The 21,118-nt window shown below is 40.8% G+C and overlaps 1 protein-coding gene across 1 annotated transcript; it reads right to left on the minus strand.

Moving 5' to 3' along the window:
• Positions 1 to 339: 339 nt before the first annotated feature.
• Positions 340 to 18,168, minus strand: capn12 (calpain 12). Its single transcript, XM_050033277.1, has 22 exons — positions 17,703 to 18,168; positions 16,621 to 16,690; positions 15,739 to 15,857; positions 11,800 to 11,933; positions 11,505 to 11,676; positions 11,338 to 11,421; positions 9,814 to 9,899; positions 9,657 to 9,734; positions 7,636 to 7,820; positions 7,303 to 7,556; positions 7,180 to 7,191; positions 6,981 to 7,060; positions 5,985 to 6,107; positions 3,667 to 3,703; positions 3,496 to 3,567; positions 3,356 to 3,401; positions 2,956 to 3,017; positions 2,579 to 2,647; positions 2,407 to 2,485; positions 2,170 to 2,286; positions 957 to 1,009; positions 340 to 853 (listed from the first exon to the last, which is right to left on the minus strand). Exons 1-22 carry the CDS (start codon positions 17,901 to 17,903, stop codon positions 827 to 829), a joined length of 2,160 nt encoding a protein of 719 aa, XP_049889234.1. The 5' UTR covers positions 17,904 to 18,168; the 3' UTR covers positions 340 to 826.
• Between the last annotated feature and the right edge of the window lie 2,950 nt (positions 18,169 to 21,118).

Consider the following 21,118-nt stretch of genomic DNA (forward strand, 5'->3'; position numbering starts at 1 on the left):
GCAGGCAGTGCTCACTCTGACTGACTGTGTGTGTGTGAGTGAGTGTGTGTGCAGATATTACCCAGGGTGTGCTCATGTGTGCATGGATGAGTAAACTGTTGGGGTTGCAGTGATATTTTTTCTTTCTTCGGTTGTGTAATTGCAGTCATGTGTGCCATTTCATTCACGTTTAATCTTATGAAAAACATTTTCTTTTCTTCCCTACTTAATTTCTAAAGAGCAACTTGATAATATGATAATTACTTTGAGCAAAGTGGCCAAATAATGTGGACTATATTTAGGTTTGGAAACAATGTTCTCATTAAGGAAAAAAGCAATAAGGACACTTTTAAACTCACATCTGTAATTATGAAATCAATTTTATTACAATGTGGAGTAATATAACAGTATTGCATAACAATTAAATGATACTGTCGGCATATACTCTGCGTATTATAGGCACATATATGTGTGTGTATATGTATATATATTGTTTTCTTTTTATTTCCTTTAATGTTACTTTTATATACTTTGCTCTGTTTTATTGTTTTATTCTTTTCGAATTTATATTTTGTTCTGTGTGTGTAGTGTAGGTGGGGTTACAGCTGTATGTCATTGTGCAATCCTGTATTGTATAGTGACAATAAAGCTGAACCTTGAACCTATATAAAGGATAAAGCCAGGTGTATAAGAATGGAGATGAAGCAAGAATAAAAACAACGGCGTAGCAAAGCATGAACCGAACCACCACTGTTGCTTTGGAACAAGGCATACATGGTTATGTACAGTTTATGTGTGTTGTCTACGTTGTGGCTCAGCTGGAGACCCTCCTCATAAAGTGTTGTCTTCACACTGTCAGGAACTGAAGCAGCCACTGCGGGGGGACAGCAGGTGGACACAGAGGAGAACGTCAGAAAACCTGTTCGGGTTCAGCTCAGTGTGAACACATAATGGAGCGTATGTGGCCAGATACTCACAGAGTTGATGCCTCTGTCTTTCACCTCTTGACTGGTCTCTGATTCATACAGAGCTGAGGAGAAGAGAGGAGGAAATGACTGCATACAGTGTCTCTGCAAAGACTCGACATTCAGTATGCATCGAGTTTAGTGTTCATTTTATGTTGATCTGTTCTGTACACACAACATCTATTGCATGTCTGTCCGTCTTGGAAGAGGAATCCCTCCTCAGTTGCTCTTCCTGAGGTTTCTACCATTTTGTTTTCCCCAGTTAAGGTGTTTTCCCTTATCTGCTGTGAGGGTCCAAGGACAGAGGGGTGTTGTATGCTGTAAAGCCCTCTGAGACAAATTGTGATTTGTAATATTGGACTTTATAAATAAAATTGAATTGAAATTGAATTTTTTTAAAAAGAGAATGACTTTATTAAGCAAAAGTCCATAAAACTTGTGCTCATGTAGATCATCTAAAAGCAAATTGTATGTCACCAGGCCTCATGTGTAACATGTTGGTTTGCACACCATAATCAAATCATGATGTATATAATAGTAGTCTATTTTGTTGTTAGAGTAATTTTAGTAACAGTATCCTGCACACATTGATGGAAGAAGTACTCAGGTCCATTACTTAAGTACAAGTACTAATACGACACTGTAAAAGTACTCTGTTACAAGTAAATGTCCTGCAATCAAAATCCTATTTATGTAAAACTACATTAGTTTTATCAGCAAAATAAACTTTAAGTATCAAAAAAGAATTTGTCCTCCAGTAAAATGTCAAAGAAACAGTGAATTCCCAAACATGCTTCTCAACTCCGCACTAATAAACCAGAGAGCGTTGATGTTTCGGTCACATAGACTCCTGAAAAAACAGATGAATGTATAAAATATGTCTTGTGAGGGGTCCATGTGACCAAAACATTAACACTTTTTTGGTGCATCAGTGCAGAGGTGATAAGTGTGTGTGGGAATTCACTTTTTTCTTTAAGATTTGATCTTCGCAGGAGTAGATTACCTGCACCACAAAGGAGACAAGCAGGTGTTTGTGTGTGTGTGTTGCCTTTCACTCCTCCGGTAAGATGTTATGTATTCATTCATTCTTTCATTTGTAGTAACTACTTATTCTGTTTGGGGTCACGGGTGTGCTGGAGCCTTTTCTCGTGTGTTTGGTAATGTGTGTGGCATAGAGGCAATGATGGACATGTGTGTACAGTATGTGTGTGAATGTGTGTGTTACCGAAAAGCTTTTGCATCCTGGTGACACATGACACGAAGCTGTGGAAGGGCACGTGACGGTCTCCAGATGCAAAGCGCTCAGACAGCAGCTCAACCACCTTATTATCACACTGCATCCCTGTGAAACAGAGGAGTGGACAGAGGTGTGAAGACCAAACAACAGCAACCATCTGTGTGCACATAGTGGTGTGTATGCATGTGTGTGTGTTTGTGTGTGTGTTTGTGTTTGTGTACATACCAACAGCTTGTAGCGCTGTACTGAGTTCAAAGGGGCTCATGGTCCCAGAAGAGTCCTCATCGAACTGGAAAAAGACGGACTGGGAAGAAAGCAGCATTAGAATATATAATGGTCTCTCACACACACACACACACACACACACACACACACACACACACACACTGGATTGTACCTGCAGATGGCGCAGACTGGACAGCAGGGTTTCTGTTTGTTTACGGCTGAGACTGGAGCGCCCTTTAGTCTGCCAGCAGAGTTAAGGACATCTCAACAGGACAGAAGACAGAGCCATAACGTTATGAGGAAGCAGAGTGTATGTTATTGGCAGGGCAGCACTATGACTCAACCAGAGTTCCGGGGGTTCGAACCCCCTCGTCAGCACACATCTGCCCGGCTTAGGTGTGACACTAGCAGAGCCTAACGTCATTTCTGTAGGACTGATCAAACCAGACGTATCCACAGTTAGGTCAAAGACAAACAAGGATTGTACTGAACAACACGGAGACTGCAGTGTGAGCTATATTAAAGAATATACTGAGGACAAAAGGATACATCCTCTGCAAAGATGAGCTGTCTGCATGTCTCCAGTGGCAGATGGTAATCTTTGTCAAGAACTGTGATTACAGGAAAAAGGCGCAGATTGATGCAGAGAAAGATAACAAAGGTTTAAATTAGATTAAGGCGAGGAAAGGTGAAGATGAGGACAAGTGCAGTCACTTTCATTACTGAACCAAGCTCAATGTACTCTATCTGACTGCAGCTGTGAGCCTCCGTCTAGACTGGTGACCTCCTATGGCTCCACTACAACTTCTGAGGTAACGTGTCACTACTTTGCTCCCATCTAGTGGCTGTTACGGGGTATCATATAGTCAAATATCACTGGTGGTGGAGCTTTGTGTCATTTTCAGACGCAGCTAAAGCATTAAAAACATGATAAACTGGAGATTCAAACCTCTGTTCAACAGCTGCATGAGCTCCTTGGCGTTCAGCCTGTCATCCTACCAGAGGAGACAGAATAAATCAGATAACCAAAGGCCCCAAATTTTAACTCTCCTTACATAAAGTCATAGTACAATCAGAAAGTCTTCTTACCAAGCCAGCCTCCTCATCAAAGGTCCTCCGGATTCTCACTTGATCATCCGGGGAGACAGGAGTTGCCATAACCTGTTCAGAGGCACAAACACACCAAACAAACATAAACATGCTTTATTCTTTAGTGAGCTGACATTTGCTGGTGTATGTGGAAGACACTACTAAACTCACTGGCAGGAAGCCAAAGGAGCAGGTGAAGTCCTGAGTCCTGGAACACAAAGACCACACCAGATCGTCTCTTAAATTACACTTTTATACCCTTACATAAAGGGACAGTTCACCCAAAAAACAAAAATAAATATTATTCCTTGTATCTGTAGTGCTACTTGCCAAGTGGAGATAGCGGCCACAAAGATGTCTGCCTTCTCTCCAATATAATGGAACTAGAAAATACATTTGAAAAACTCAACAGCAATGTCTCTTCAGAAATCATGACGTAGCTACTCAAGATAATCCACAGACCTTGTTGTGAGCAGTTTCAAGCAGGAACTATTTTCTTTTCTTTCTATTGAACTACACCTATCATCATGGGCGGATTATATTGATTATTTTTCTCTCTCTCTTTTTTTGGCTGTTTAGAGTCTCTTTGAGGGATTTTGTATCTCCGTGTTGTTGCTTTGTGTCACTTTGCAGTCATTTTGACTCTCTGGTTGTTTTGTGTTTTTTGTGATAATTTTTTTCTTATTGTCATAGTTTTGTGTCTCTTTGTAATCGTTTTGTGACACTTTGCGGTTCTTTTGCCCCCCTCTGTGTTAAATTGGTGTCTCTTGGTAGTTCCCTGGCAATTCTGTGTGGTCATTTTGTGTCTCTTTTGGTTGGTATGACTGAATTTGAGCATGAATTTGGGCCCGTGCCTGTGCCCGGCAGGCCCGTTATGGTAATCCATCCATGCCCACCAGCTGTATCACTGCAGTGAGCATAAAGTGAAAGTGAGCATCTACCTTTAGATGGGAGGCTCATGTTCGTTATAGCGCTAAATGTAAATATTAACGTCATACTCTTTGGCTGAGCTCATATGTGAGCTAGTTCAGTGGTGCTGGGTGAGCTAGCAGTAGATGCACGCTTCCTTCTGCATGGTATAACGGTTGGTGGGTGTAGTTCAGTAGACAGAAAATAGTTCCTACATGAAACTGCTCACATGAGTGGCTGTGGATCATTTTGAGTAACAGGGTCATGATTTCCGGAAAGAGGCATTTCTGGTGAGATTAACAAATGTGGGTTGTTTTTTTACACTTTAAGCACACAAATGGAGTGTCATCTAGTTCCATTATATTTAAAAGAAGGCAGACATCTCTACGGCCAATACCTCCCAACACTCTGCAATAGAGGTGGAAGGATGGGAAAACATGTATTCTTGATTTTGGGGTGAACTACTTACGTAAAATAAGCAATATCACAATGTGCAAATACTCGCTATAATAGTGGTTACTATTAAAAGTCCTACAGTCAAAATTCTCCAGAGTAAAATTACACAAGTATCACCAGCAAAATGTGCTTAAACTATTAAAAGTAAAGTTACTTATTATGTATAATAGCATCATTAGAATGTTAAATTATGAATTTCCCAAAGGTCCTAAAGATCTTATGCGCTCAAGATCAGATTTTTTCAGGACTGTGGGTGCTCTCCTGTTTATTTTGTTGAGAAACAAGTTCCAACTTTATTATTCGTGCAGATGACCTCATGTAAACTCCAACCTGAGCAGGTCTAACCAGCCACATAACAGTTGATGACATATTTTGTATCTAAATAATAATGAGTTAAATACATGTATTGCTGTAAAAAGTACAACATTTCCCTTTGAGTGTAGAAATATAAAGTCTCATAATTTGGAAATACTTGAGTAAAGTAACTCAAAACTGTACTTAAGCACAGCACATAAGTAAATGTACTTACACTTCTGTACAGTACCAGTAAAGGACTAATTAAAATGGTCTGCCATAAGATCAGAAAAAACCTGTTGAGATGTTAACTCTGCTGGCAGACTAAAGGACGCTCCAGTCTCAGCTATAAAAATGATAATTATCTCCACTACTGAAAAAATAAAGGTGATTATTATAATCAGCGTGAGTACTCGTACTACACTGCTCTCAGCTGTATAAATGACTGTTGTTGCTAACAGAGGCCATAAGAGGTGCTTCTAGCAGCGCTTCTATTGTTGTTGAGACTAATTGCAAATTTCTAAATGATACAGTAGTATATTGTAAGTTTGAGTGTAGGTACAGGGGAGTGTGGGTGACGATGACTGTGCCTTTGAGAGTGAGTGAGGCAGGAGGTGATTCAGGGAGCCCTCAGGAAGTGTTGTGGGTCTATGATTTAACAATAACGTGCAGGGAACATTTACGCAAGGTGGCTGTAAATGGAGCTGTTCTTCCTGTAACCAGACTATTGTCTTGCTCAAGGAGACAAAAAAAATTCAGCTTAACAGTCATCTTTTGATCTGTGTCTCCATGTTTTGAGCCCTTTAAGCTAAATCTGCCCTCCATCTTACCCCAGGGTGTTTCCAGTCTTGGAGAAGACGCGGACGAAGAACTCTCCGGGCTGGTTGGGTCGGTAGGTGGACGTCACGATGATGTAGTTACCCGGGTCCAGATGCAGCTTCCTCCACACACCCCTGGATGGAGACAATTCATGTGTGTAATGGCTGCCACCATCAGGGCCATGAGCAACAATAGTTACTGTTACATATGTTTAATGGATTATTTCTGTAGTTATATATATGTCTACTTTTTCGGCACCTCCAGCCAAATGAATTTTTTAATTTGAATTCCACAACCACACAACAAAAATAACTTTTTCAGGCAAGTAAGCCAAATTAAATACAGTGACGTCAGATCATTTGAGTTATGCTAGGATATTTCCAAAGTTTGAGGGTTATGGGACTAAAAGCATCACCAATCATTTGTTGTCTTCTTCAAGCTTGGCATTTAGTTAGAAAAGTATGACTTGGTTTTGTGCGGAAGCTGGTTAAGGTACAAGTTTTAAGGGTTTACACTCAAGTCAGTGCACAGTTAGCATAGTATACAGGAAGTTTTACCCAGGTCTACAGGTCCTAGAGGCACCAAGTGAGCACCAGATTCTCAGCTTTTATTAACCCGAAGCTGTCTATCAGAATTTTGGCAGCAGGACTACACCTCAACTATGCCACTTCCTGCATAAATACCCATCTAACCAACTCCCCCTGTGCTACCCTCATACTCTTCACCCCACCCTCCCACCCTCTTCTTCTCTTCTTCTCTCCTTCTCTCTTCCTCTCTATGTGGGGTCCCGAGGGGTTCGTCATGCCCAGGTGCTTCGGCAGATTTCCTGTCGAAGCTTCCCCACAACTCATTCGGCAAACCAGATGAGCTCCAAGCAGCCCAAGCCTCGCACATCAGTGATGTTTTTCTTTAATAAAACTGTTAAACGCATCTTGTTGATTGTTTGGTCCCTGCTGCTGAGCTGATTATTAAATATGGAGTCATTATTTCTCATGATGGTCTTTTACCTCTGAGCCTGATATTTCCCAGAGCGACCCACAGGGCGATTTCTCATGAAGAAGCTGCGGCTCAGACACACACCCTGGAGCTGTACGAAGAAAGATACAGCAAGTTTCTACTTAATAAAACTATTATTAAGAATGTAAGATGGCTCTGATATTAGTTTAAGCCTGTAGAAGACTATTATATTGTCCATGAGACACTGACCTCAGGAGGAACCTGCAAAGATGAAGAAACACAAAGACAAGTTTGAGTCAATTCAAAAACAGAATAAAGGTGCAGAGCCTCAAAATATTCAAAAAATCAATACATAGATTAAGTAAATGTGACCTTGTAGATGTGGAAAGCCATGTAGAGGAAGTGGACTTTATCCTTCTTCCTGCGGTTTTTCTGCTGCAGCTCCACCAGCACGGTGCACTGTTTGGCTTTCTGCTTCTGTTTCTCTGCTCTCTTCTTCTCCTCCGGGGTCATCACCTCATCATCCTCGTCATCTTCATCATCCTCATCATCATCCTCATCTTCAGCTTCTGCCTGGTCCTGCTCTGTGAGAATCAGCTGGAACTGAGGATTCTTCCAGAACGATCCTGAGGGAAAAGCAGTATGATGAATAAATAAATGATCCAGATAGAGCCTGAATGCATATAGTGCAAGTCTTAAACATACGGTTGTATTTGCGGCAGCCACCAGCAGAGCTCCCCGATACCCAGAATCCTTCATGTTCACTGATGGTCCAGGCAGAGGCAGGAGAGGAAGTAGAGTCAGGTGCGTTTCCCTCCACAAGAGTGTCAGGATTTACACTGCAGAGCTCCACGATGTCAAACAGGCTGCTGAAGTCCTCAGCACTGATCCTAATGCAGAGGATCATTTGTATCAAACATCTTTTTGTTTGGAGAGGCAGTACTTACTAAAGTACTGTGCTGAAGTACAAAGTCAAGGTCCTTTGAGAAGTGGAATAGAAGTATAAAGTATACTTCTACTCCACCACATATCAGAGGCAATTATTGTACTTTTTAATCCACAACATTTGTCTGACAGCTTCGGGTATTCAATCTGAAATTTGAAGTGGTTCTCACAGGACAGCCACACTACAAACATACGATGATGCATTGCTGTAGCGCAACCTTAAACATCTACAGCAGTAAGATGCAACATACACATTCATGCAGCAGTAACATTAATCCAACAAACATTATAATTAATAGTAAAATGAAACATTTTACTGCACAAGAAATATGTATACCTTTCATACTTTAAGGATATTTTGCTGACATACTGTTAATTCAGTTACGTTTTGAATGCAGGACTTTTACAAGCAGAGTATTTTCACAGTGTGATATTTAAGAGACAGTTCACTCTCAAATAAAAAATACATATTTTCCTCTCACCTGTAGTGCTCTTTATCAATCCAGATTGTTCTGGTGTGAGTTGCTGAGTGTTGAAATATCAGCAGCAGAGGTGTTTGCCTTCTCTCCAATATAATGGAACTAAACATTGCTCAGCTTGTGGTGCTCAAAGTGCCAAAAATTACATTCAACTCAACGGCATCTTCTCTTTCAAGAAATCATGACCTGGTTAAAAAAAAAAGTCAAATACGTGTGCAGTGGGTGTTGGCCTCCGCCAGGGTTGTCCCTCGTGTCCGATTCTGTTTGTGATTTTCATAGACAGGATCTCAAAGCGCAGCCGGATGGAGGGAGGGTCCAGTTTGGGTACCTCAGTATTGCATCTCTATTTTTTGCAGACGATGTGGTTCTATTGGCTTCATCACACTGTGACCTCCAGCATGCAATGGGGCGCTTTACAGCCGAGTATGAGGCCATGGTTCTCATGGTTGGGAGTGACTTATTGCCTCAAGCAAAGGAGTTCAAGTAACATGGGGTCTTTTTTTTTTAGATGGATTGGCGGTTTGGCGCGGCATCTGCAGTGATGCGGGCACTGCGCTGGACCATCATGGTGAAGAGAGAGCTGAGCCGAAAGGCGAAGCTTTCGATTTACTGGTCCATCTATGTCCCAACCCTCACCTATGGTCATGAGCTATGGGTAATAACCAAAAGAATGAGATCATGGATACAAGTGGCCGAAATGAATTACCTTAAAAGAGTGGCTGGGCTCAGCCTGAGAGATAGGGTGAGGAGCACAGACATACGGAGGGAGCTCGGAGTAGAGTGGCTGCTCATTCGTTTTGAAATGAGCCAGTTGATGTGGTTCAGGCATCTGATCAGGATGCATCCTGGGCAACTCTCGTTAGAGGTGCTCCGGGCACGTCCCGCTGGTAGGAGGCCCCGGGGCAGACCCAGAACATGCTGGAGGGATTACATATCTTGTCTGGCCTGGGAACGCCTCAGGTCCCCAAGGAGGAGCTGTAAGGCATTGCTGGGGAGAGGGACATCTGGAATACTTTGCTCACCCTGCTGCCTCCATGACCCAGCTTTGGATAAGGGTTGAAAATGGATGGATGGATGACCTGGTTACTCAAAATTTATGTCAAAACTATTTCCTTACTCCTGAACTACACCCACCAACACTATCATCTTGTAGAAGGAAGTGTGCATCTACTAATAGACGAGATTGAAATTTCTATCTCCACAGGTAAGAGGAAAAATATGTATTTTACTGTCCCTTTACATAAAGGATCTGAATACGTGTTCCATAGTGTAAGTTTGTGTGTTTTAGTATCTGTCACGTACCAGAACTCTCCGTCTTCTTTCTTTTTAAGATCAATCCTTTCCTTCTCTGCTTTGACCACGCCGTCCCACTCTTTCCCCCTGCAGTCACACACATACAAACTGAATGAGTGAGCTCTCTCTCTCCTACACAACATGCACAAACAGGAGGCTTCCTCACTTGTCACTCCACGGCCCGCGGTACTCAATAAAACCCCAGGGGTTCCTCAGCCTCAGCAGCAAAACCTCATCCGACGCCTTCGTCACCTGAAACGTGAGGAGAGAAGAAGTTCATACATGAGTAAAGTCTGATTCATGAAAGGAAGACGGTTTTGTCAGTTTTATCCCAATGCTTTTATTTGTACTAAGAGATGAGATGATATGACACAGCAGTTGGCCAAACAATCTCACGACTAAGTCATAGTTGTTCCAGTAGTTGTTCTGGAGCCTTCAGTCATATCACATGGTTTTCTGCTGTTTTTAAGGTCAGAATTGTGTTTTCAATCACAACTTTTAAGACAGAATGGATGAGAAGGCTTTAAAGTTTTTAAAAAAAGAACAACAACAATGGGCCGAATTCATCTTCAGAGGATCATGTGATACGATCAAAAGCTCCAGAACAGCTACTAAAGGTGATTTTTTTGCAAATCATATTATATTATGGTGAGATAGAATGATATGAGATTAAATTATCGTGCGCTATTTGATTTCATTAAGATGAGACAAGATAACGTGAGATTGAAATCAATTGTAGTTAGATAATATTAGATTATATTAGATTAGATTGAGAAGAAGTGAGATGAGATAAAATGAGATGATAATATGACGACATAATGGAACAGGATGCTATTAGATTACATTACATTACATTACGTTACATTAGATTACAAGTGAGATGATATTATGATGATGTGATGGTTTGGGATGTAATTAGATTAGATTAGACTGTTTAGATGAGATGAGACAAGAAAACAAGAGATTAGATCGTTTAGATTAGATTATTTTAGAATAGATTAGATTAGATTTGAGATGAAGTGAGATGATATTATGATGATGTGATGGTTTGGAATGCAGTTAGATTAGATTAGACTGTTAAAATGAGATGAGACGAGATGAGACAAGACAACAAGAGATTAGATAGATTAGATTAGATTAGATTAGATTAGATTAGATTAGATCGGATCAGACTGTTGAGATGAGATGAGATGAGACGAGATGAGATGAGGAAGGTTAGAGTAGCTCAGATTAGATTCGATTAGACTGTTTAGATGAGATGAGATGAGAGAAGACTAGACAAGAAAAGACGTGATGAGACAAGACGAGATGAGATGAGGTAGGTTAGATTAGATCAGATCAGATTAGATTAGATTTTTAAGATTAGAATAGAGGACATAAAATTAGGTTACATTTAGACAAGATTAAATTAAATCAGAGTAGATTAGATTGATATGAGAGGAGATGAAATTAATTGCGATTAGATTACATTTCAGTGAGATTATATAACACTGAAGGTTAAGATAACATGAGGTGAGATGACATGAAAGGTCTTTGTGGAGAAAATGATCATTGCAGAAACAGAGAACATGAACATAATACAGAGCATCTAAAGAAAAAAGAGAAGCAAATACAACACAACATATTGATGCAACAATAAACAATGACAGCAGCTCAATGCTGCACTGTCATCACTCTGTGTCATACTGGCCTTGTCGGTGTCGGTGATGGCATAAGCGTGGCCCTTAATAAGTCCGTTATCTGTCACTTTACCAACCTCAAGGTAGTTGGTGGCCTGTGAAGACAAAGAGAGGAACTCAAGTGGATCTGAAGTAGCACCCAGCTGTGTGGTGTGAACCCCTGGAGGTGTGTACATACCTCTATGAAGCAGCTGAGCAGGCTGCCCCGAGACAGGGCGGCTGTCAGAGACCTCCAGAGGACTCGAGGGGTACGAGATGAGACCTGCAGAGAGTATGCGATGCCTCCTGTGAAATCCTCCATCCCCTCTGAAATGTTGCCCCCCTTGAGGCTTCCGTAGCTCCCTATTAACCTACATACGATGAGGTGAGAAACAGTGTTTTTGCCGAATCACTTTGGCGACACACATACACACACACTGAAAAAGAGTGGGTGAAATCAACCCAGAAACATATGCTTGGTAGTGGCAACTGACTTGGCATAGGCCTTCTCCACCAGGGCGCTCCAATACTCGTGGCGGGTGTGAGAGTAGCTGAAGAGCAGACGGCCTTCACGTACTGGCAGCCTGTCATCCACAACCACCTCCACCCACTCACCATACTGCCAGAACTGCACAGGGACACAGAGAGAGAGAGATGGTGAGAAGAATACAGCAGAAATGGATGTAATGAAACCGGGGGAAAGTTAATGAGGAGGGAGGTAGAGTGTGAAGGGACAAACCGCCTGCACTTAAAGGTCCAATGTTTAGGATTTAGGGGGAAATATTGGCAGTAATGGAGTATATTTACATAGGGAGCGGGTCCTTGTCTATCGAGTCCACCATGTTTCTACAGTAGCCCAGAATGGACAAACCAAACACTGGCGATAAATAGGGCCATTTGTGTTTTCACCATAGTGAGCAGCCCCTCTGCAATGAGCATCCTCGCACAGACACTAATTTTGTAACGTGAAGCTTCTTCATTTTGTATTTTTTGCGGTTTAAATCACTGGGTCTGTTTGCTTTGGAGATTAAGCGACCTCTACAGACAATTTGGCTCCAGGTAAAAGCCTCCTGAACATCCGGATCTTTAGTTATCAGAGAAAAAAGGAGAGCACACATTAGCAGGTGCTGGGGTAGCAGCCTGTCTGTGAGGAGCCAAACAGCATCAGAGAAACTTTTGTAACTTGAAACCGCTTTATTCAGTGTTTTTACTGGTTTAAATCACAGTTTTGAAGAGTAAGAGACTGCTGTGGAAAATTTGGTTCCCAGTAAAAAAAAACAACTCCTGAACAATGAACACTGAAAGAATCCAAACTGGGGGTTCACAATTGGCACATGTGAGAAGTTTCAGCTGGTTACAATCTGTCATCCTGACTGCTAGATGTCACTAAATCTTACATACTGCTCCTTTAATCTCCTTCTACCTGCAGCAAATGATGTTTTTTCACAGTGTTTGTTTCCAATATTCATTTCAATATGCTGTCTGTCTGCTGTGTGGTGCTGAGCAGGAAGCGCTTGTAAATGAAAACCTGCTGCCTGCTGTGGCCAAAAACGAAAATGAGAGTGATACGAGTGAACCAAAACAGTTCTGTGAGTGCAGCTTCTTTAGAAGTTTTGTACGTAACTCTCAAGAACGATAGTTGATTGTTGAGTCTTATTCCCAGGTCCTTAAATACTGACGCTTTGGGCTGGTGGTCGGAGCGATTCCACCAACCCAAAGTGTTTATAAAACAACATTATGTCACTTTAAAGGGAAGAAACAGCACATTATTCCTCATATGAACTGAAATTTGAATTCAAACACAATAAACTCACTCACTTTAATACATTTAGGGGTGTTTGTTGCTACATCCATACTCGGTGTGGCATGACCAGAAGCTTATTGTGGCTGAAGTTAGCAACGTGTTCATTGAATTGTGTTTCTGTTTACTGTGTCTATTTAGTGGACGTGGACTTTGGTTGAGGTGATCAGCATTAAAAATAAACAGATAATAATGTATAATTAAAAAATAAATAATAAAACCCTTGTTCTCTTGTCTGACTCAGATTGTTAAACTACCTCCTGAGGCGTTTACTGGTCATGACTAGGATCGTGTACTGTACTGCTAACTGTGTGTACACAACAGCAGCCGAGAGCAGGCCTGCACTGGCCTTTCATAGCTTTGTGTGTGTGTGTGTGTGTGTGTCCCAGGGGGAGTCACTGCGTGCATGTCTGGACTGCTCTCCAATCACCCTGACAGTGCAAAAATGAATTTCCAGTCCTTCCGTCCTGCTTGTTTAGTCATGTCACATTCTCCTTGACAGTCTCCAAAGGTCCAACACTCCAGAGGAAACTAATCGCTGAGCAGAGGCCATAAAACCGATCTATATCTATGTGTTTGCTTTGCCAAGATTGATACTAAGGTGATGTTTTGTTGATCTCTGCAGGTCAGAGCCTGTAAATGATAAACTCTCTAGATTAGAGATATAGCTTCTAATAAGGTGATAAAGATTAGGTTTTATGTTCTTCTCCTCATATGCGTGAGACCACCATGCTGTGACGACTGCAGGATGAGTTGATACCTGTTTCCATTAATTAAATGCCAGAGCGGTAACAGCACAACAGGTAAAGCAGAATGCACCTCATTGAAAACAGTATAAAAAAATAAAGCCAGATCAGATAAAGTATGAATTAGTTCAGCGACAGAGACAGTTCTTTCTTACATGAAGTTACATAAAAGGAGCAAGTGTGAGTTAGGTACATAAATCACACTCAATCTTTTATGTCTATAACAAGCTTAAGTGCAGTATTTAACACTGATTAGCACTAACTGAGCCTCAGGTTAAGTTGTTGAGCCTCAGAAAGTTGTTTTATAGTTGCATGTTCAATATAATGTTAAATCACATATGACAACAACCTTTCTTGCCTGGGTCTGGAGACTGGAACTGCAACAATTAATTGATTAAATGATTAGTTGTCAGGTGTTAAATTAACCACCAACTAATTTGATAATTGATTAATTGGTTTGAGTAATCAAGAAAAAAAGAGACAAAATCCCCTGAATATGGCTTCTTACATGTGAATATTTTCTGGTTCTGTTATTTGCTATGACAGTAAACTGAATATCTTTGGGTTGTGGACAAAACAAGAAATTTGAGGACATCATCTTGGGCTTTTTGACATTTTGTAGACCAAACAACAAATCGGTTTATCGGTAAATAACCGACAGATTAATCAACTGTTAGTTGCAGCCCTAGTCCAGACCCTTGAATCCGCCAACTTCACCGTGTTTGAGTTAACTGATTTGTCTGGTGACATGAAGCAGCGCTTTCTCTGTTAAAATAAAAAACAACCAATAAGAGCTGCGGGGGGACTCAATTAGTCAACTAGCGCCATGGGCGGGACTAATGATGTTGTTAAGCTGTTGTCAAGCAGAGTGCTGGAACCAGTGAGGAGTAATGGCAACCACTATAGACAAAATAAATGCTTCTATTGATTTTCTAAATCAAAATGTCTTCTCAGTATCGCCAAACATCATAGTTTGTTTTTACATTGCTCTGCTCCTCTCTTAAAAACCCAGCAATACAGGTATGTTGGCATGGCTGTGGTCAGTGTGGACTTAAAATGGCGTTCGATTCAAGCGAACACGTGGGTCTGTGGTTAGGGAAAATCAAATCTACTTCCTCCATGGAAATCAATTAGAGGGGAGGCAATATCAGACTGAAGATGATCATTTGAAATAATAAATGTCGTGAAAATACGCAGGGCACCCCTCCTCAGACCTATAAGGTCATAAAGCAGGAATACACCTTAATGGGTGACTCCAAACATTTGAGAGAATCAAGTTGTTGGTGGTTACGTTGCATTGTGGGTACTGTAGGCATCAGGTTTTTACAAGGGAATGTGTCTCTGGTTCTGCTGCATTAATTTTGTTTTGTTTTTTTATAAAACTGGGTCCAGCAATGTGATAGAAGTGCAAAGCTAAATCAGTGCAGTGCTCCTTTAAGGCCCTTATCATGTCAGTTGATGTTGCCCTTGCATTGTGTATATTTATCAAACAAAGTAAAATTTTACCACAAGAGTAGATATTTTCTGGAGCATTGAGCAAGAAGAGCCACAGCTACAAACTATAATGCATATTGTAGTTGCGATAAATGGTTCAAATCTCAGTGTAATTACAGCTTATTAAAGTATAAGGTTTCCTAAAGAATACTGAGCAACATGTCCTGGCAAAGATGGGGTGAGAGATAAGATGGAGCTATAGGTGACATATGGTGCACTAAATCATAAGCATATGAGGAGGATTTTGTGTTTTTGTGTGTGATTTTTTGGGAGGCTTGGTCAGCAGCAAACAAGATGTGAGTCTCAGTTGGCTTGACTGGGGGGTCAAGCAGATTCTCTCATGAGCAAAGAAGTCAGGAAGTCAGCTGGCTCTGTGTCATACATCTACTCACCCTAAAATGAAAGATCCCTGCGTAAGGCTTGGACAGGCTTTGGTTGGGCGGCACCACCTTCACAAAGAGTTTGGGGTGCATGGTGAGACAGGACAGGGACGCGAGTAGCCAGCAGTTACCTGATAAACCAAAAGAGACACAATATGGACACATCGCAGAGAATTCTTGACAAATAACTTTCAGATATAACTTTATTTAAGAGCCCAGGAGGCACTGATCTCCAGTGAGGCATGATTCATGCTTTTCAGTCAGGTTCAGCTCTCCCTCACACACACACACACACACACACACACACACACACACACACACACACACACACAATAAGCGGAGATGTTGCGCGAACCACACAGCCTGAGTGAGGACATTAAACTTCGACATGTTATTCATGTGCAACACTGAAGATATCTGCACGCAACTGGTGACATAAACCATCATTTCAGAAATCCCAGAGGTGGAGGGAGAGTTGCTGTTTTGTACAAAACAATCTTGTAGTTCACTACAAATAAGAAACACACTGAACAACACATATCTGAGCAGACTCTGTGGGCCATTAAAGGCAAGACTGCGATGGGGTCTGGACCCCCTGCAGATTTAGGGAACACAGTGTGTCACTCCTCTTTCCCCCTCGCTGTGTGTTTGAAGTTCGGTCCCTGGGGCTGTGTGGTGCAGACATGGAGCTCTGAAGTCACTGCATTGTAATGTGGTCAAATAAATAGGAACAAACTGGACTACGTGAAGGAATGTTTCAGCTTTTAGTGATGTGGATGTAACTTTTCCAGGATGTTGTGCAATGCCAGTTTTGGACCATTCATCATGACGTATCTCAGAGGGCTGAGAAACTGGAGATGTGCATAGAAGATAAATATTTCCTTGTGTACTCACCCAGTTGGCCCTGGCAGATGTCAGTGGTCCCTGTCGTGCCCTCCACAAAAACAGCGTTGTCATGGATGTCCTTCAGAGATGGAGCAAGGGGAGGACAATGTGAGCACAAGGTGATCTGACACCACATACTGATATTATGCAAATTAATCGATTAGAAAATCCACATAAAATTAATCAGCACTATTTTAATCATTTTGAACAATTGTTAAGGTGATTTTTAAAGCGTAAATGCAAAATATCGCCAGTTAGGGTATCTGACATAAGAATATTTGCTATTTTTCTTGACTCATTTATGACATTAAACTGAATATCTTTGGGTTTTGGACAGTTGGCAAAACAAGACATTTGGAGAACATTGAAAAAAGATGTTATGAATTCTATTTTCTGGCATTTACTGACCAAACAATTCATCAAGACAGAAATCAGGGTGGATCAGTAATAAAAATAAGTATTAGCTGCAGCCCTATTGTATCCACAATTCATAGTTTCTATCCTAAATCCACACTTTTCCACCTTCATCATGTAGTTTACAAATTTTGTCAATGTATTGAATCTTTTTATTACCTCACATTTAATCTATAATATGTGCTGTGCCTTTTTACTCTCAGAAATCAACCTTCTGACTCAACCTTTCCTCCTCTTTTGAGGAACTGTTCCAGATAAGAAGTTGGTCAGACCTGAGCCACACCTGGTTGAATCACGATCAGCTAAACATCTGTCTACAACCCTGCAGCAGTTATAGAGTCTCTGACTGTACAGAAGCAATGCTAAGAACATACTGGGAAAAGTATTTTAATGTTTAGGCATCGGTTTAAACATGCGCTAGTGGCCAAACAAGTACATGAAGTCAACATTCCTTTGGATTAAACTAGGCTAAAGGGTGGTATACCTGCAGAACTTGTTTTATATGGTGGCAACATTATGCATTTTTAGTTTTTGGCTGCAGAGGAAGCTATGACATGGCAGGATTATTGATTATATTACAGTTTAAAGTGCTGTGTACGTGATCAGAGTAAAGACCAAAAGCGTCCTACATACAAAGATAACTTTACACATGCACAGAGGACGCCCTGGTGGTCTACCTTGGGTCGCTGCCACTTGATCGCCTTTTTTGGATCCGGATCTTCCGGCATACCGATGGACTTCTGCTCAGGTGGAAAGGTCGGATCATCGAACAGCTCTCCGGACTTCAGACACTCTTCCAGCAGGGTCTTGAAGTCCTGGTCCTTGAACTTTATCGGGTTCTCGATGGAGCCCAGGGGTGCCTCCTTTTTGTTCGCCATGCTGTCAGTGAATGTGCAGTCAAAAATGCATTGAGCAGAAGGTGCTTATATAGAAAAAAGAAGCACACACCCACCGCAGCCAGCCAGGGCCACTCGGAGCGCCTCCCCGGCTCTGCCCAGCCCGGAAAGGTATGCAGAGCGCCGGGGGCCGCGGCGAGCTGGAGTCGGAGTAATGACACGGTGCCAACAGGGTCTTTGATCTCTTTAATATATCATCCATTCACCACTATGATCAGGAGCGGTCAGAAACAGGCAGCAAGCTTCTATTAGGCTGCAAGAAACAGGACTTTAGAGTCAAAGCACCCTGCCCCTGCCACTACCTGTAGCCTACATCAAAGATGTCTAAAATGATTTAACTAGCTTATTTGCATTTTACTTTCCACAAAACTTCCAGAGAACTATCAGGAAATCAACGGTGCATAAAAAAGGCGTCACCATCTGGGTAAAAAAAAACAAAAAAAAAAACAACCCCAGAGAAAAACTGGTTTTGCATGACTGACATGTTTATGTTTGTCTGTGTTTGAGAAGACAGACGGAAAAGCACAGACAGCCAATACTTTACATAGGCCTACCTTACAAAGAAACTCAACAAGAGATCACTTACAGACATATATAGCCTATATTTATTTCATTTATTTTTATATAATACTGTGGTGTTGAATTGGGTGTTTCACGCATACAGCAGATCAGAGACCCCTTGCAGTTGTCTCAATCTGACGCTAGGTGTCAGTCTACTCCACATAAAGGCACCAGACCACTAACCACCACATCTACTGTATGTGGGGCTTTACTGTAAATTGCGGCGATGATGATGATGATGATGATGATGATGATGATGATGAAAGCACATAAGGCGTTGAAGCGAAATGCATCTTTAAAATAGCCGGGGTGAACTCCAGCTGTGATCAATTGACAGTAAAGAAGATCACATTGTGAAATTCCCCTGCTTACGAGATGTAGCCTAGACAAGAAGCACACAACACATAGTGACTTAAATTACTAATTAATTACTTTGAAGTTTATGTCAGATTTTATTGCACTTCTCAGTGTTATCTGTCAGCTATATAATGCCTGATAATGTGGTTTATTATAGCCTACGTTTTCTTCAACAGACACACTTTTTATTTGTCGTACAATTGTTACTTGGTCTGTTTCGATATACTATTTAAAATCGCTACAATGAGTCTTTAAACGGAGCTCATAAAAATGTTGATATTCTCATCTACAATAGGCTGCCTTTTTATCATGAAAACATAAGGCAGTAAAAAAAACAGGGCTCTTTGCTGTAAAGATACATACATTTATCATAAAGTGAGCTCTCTATTATCAAAAAAACACAAATTGAATTGTATTGAATAAATAATTTAGACATTCTGGATACAAGGATAGGCCGATAAATAATGTTTATCTGTTGGATTCATATAAATAGATCCACTATAAGTCATTGCCAGGTTTTTCTTTTAGGTTTTTAGTTAATCAGACAGCAGTGCACCTCTGATAGGCTAAAAAAGGACCAAAATGTACCCACTTACAATTGTAAACAGTTAAACACTTGATAGATTGTTGTGAAAACCTTTTTTTAAAATAAATTATAAACATTTATAACTGCAAAGTTGCTAGTTTATTTAAAAGTGAGCCTCTATTAATGACTTAATGACTCAACAGCCAGACAAATTACAACCCAAGAGTTGCAATTAAAGGCGTATACCTGATCTGTTAACCATAATTAAAGCCATTAAAGCCACATGTTATAAACACTTGATAAATGGTGCATTATTATAAAGTGATTGCCAGATTTTTTAATATCTCCCATCACTTCAAGTCAAGGAACACAAAATTAAGATAAGATAAAATAAAAATAAAATAATACAAAATCACTATAGATACACTATAGACCTTTCAGCAAAGCAAAAGTTTTTACATTAAAAAAACAAAATAAAAAAGTATATATATATTAAAAAAAAAAATCCAGAAGAGAAACAATATTTCTCAATTTTCTAACACAAATCTTGTTTTCTTGAGTAATGTTCCTCTAATTCACAGCATTTACCCTGAAATGATATAATCTCTGATTGACAGAGGTTTTAAAAGGGGTTGTCAGCGCGTCAGTATGAGACTAAATGGGGGACGCCTTTTACATAATAGCAGTAGACTATTCATAGGGCTGTGATACCTATGCATTGGTCACACCGTTTTGGGTGCTTTGGCCTCCTCCTGTGTACACCACTTGTGAACTCTGGTCGGGACTCGAGTAATCTGAAGTGGACATCCAATTACGGCCCCCCTCTGCTCTCCTCTCTGCCCTCTTGTGTCGTGTCATTCATTAAATTTAGGTGGATATCCATCTCCAATAAACTGTTGTCCTGCGGTGCTCTCTGCAGGCCTCTCCAGGCGTCTCCAGCCGTCCCTCCATCACACGCCTGATTACACTGCAAACGTGAGACTGACCGGGACTAAACAAACACGAAGAATAGCGACACAGATCCGCCTAATGGTCACCATTTAACTCCATTCATGGGCTCTCCATTATGTCCGTATGGTCTTTGAGGACGGGATTATAGGAAGCCTCGGGGACAAAGGTCAGAGGGCCGAGCAGACACTCCCACACCTCCATGACCTGCTCTGATCCCACGACCCCGGCACCAGCAGCTCCCCCGGGCCCCTCGCACTCTCCCCGCTGGTTAACCGGCTTTGTCCCGGCCCGTTTTCTGCTGCATCACTCCCCAGAGATTAGTCTGTGCTGTACCTATTCGTGTTTATCTCTTTTAATTATGTGTTTCGATTTTATGACGTTTTTACCCTTTCTTTTTGTGTCTTGTCTGTTTTTATTGTAACCTAAATAAACTTTCTACATATTCCTGAATTTGTTAATCAATCTTCATTTTCATTGTTATACTTAAGTCTTGTTAATACTGAGGCAGGTGTAGGGATATATTTTTTCATTGTTTTTATGTATTTTATGGTTAAAACTTAATTAGAAATTGAGTCACACCATTGCTGGATGCTGGTTTCCAGTACAGGACAGCAAACAGTCACTATATTCTTACTTTGTTCACCTATTCTAACATGATATTTTTATTTAACGTATTATTATATTATATTATATTATATTATATTATACTGAACATAAATTGTAATTCTAATGCAAAACTTTTGTTTTTGCTCCTATTTTTCACAGGTTCAAATTTAAGATATGACACTTTTTTCATGCACTT

Source organism: Epinephelus moara, chromosome 2 (assembly GCF_006386435.1).
Source record: "Epinephelus moara isolate mb chromosome 2, YSFRI_EMoa_1.0, whole genome shotgun sequence".
NCBI lineage: Eukaryota > Metazoa > Chordata > Actinopteri > Perciformes > Serranidae > Epinephelus > Epinephelus moara.

Excerpts from the sequence above, each read along its gene's own strand:
- capn12 (XM_050033277.1), bottom strand. The coding sequence starts at position 17,903 with ATGGCGAACAAAAAGGAGGCACCCCTGGGCTCCATCGAGAACCCGATA. Across the intron at positions 11,934-15,738 it reads CAGGGATCTTTCATTTTAGG|TTCTGGCAGTATGGTGAGTG; the intron begins GTGAGTAGATGT and ends GTCCCTGTGCAG. Across the intron at positions 11,422-11,504 it reads TGCTCAGCTGCTTCATAGAG|GCCACCAACTACCTTGAGGT; the intron begins GTATGTACACAC and ends TTGTCTTCACAG.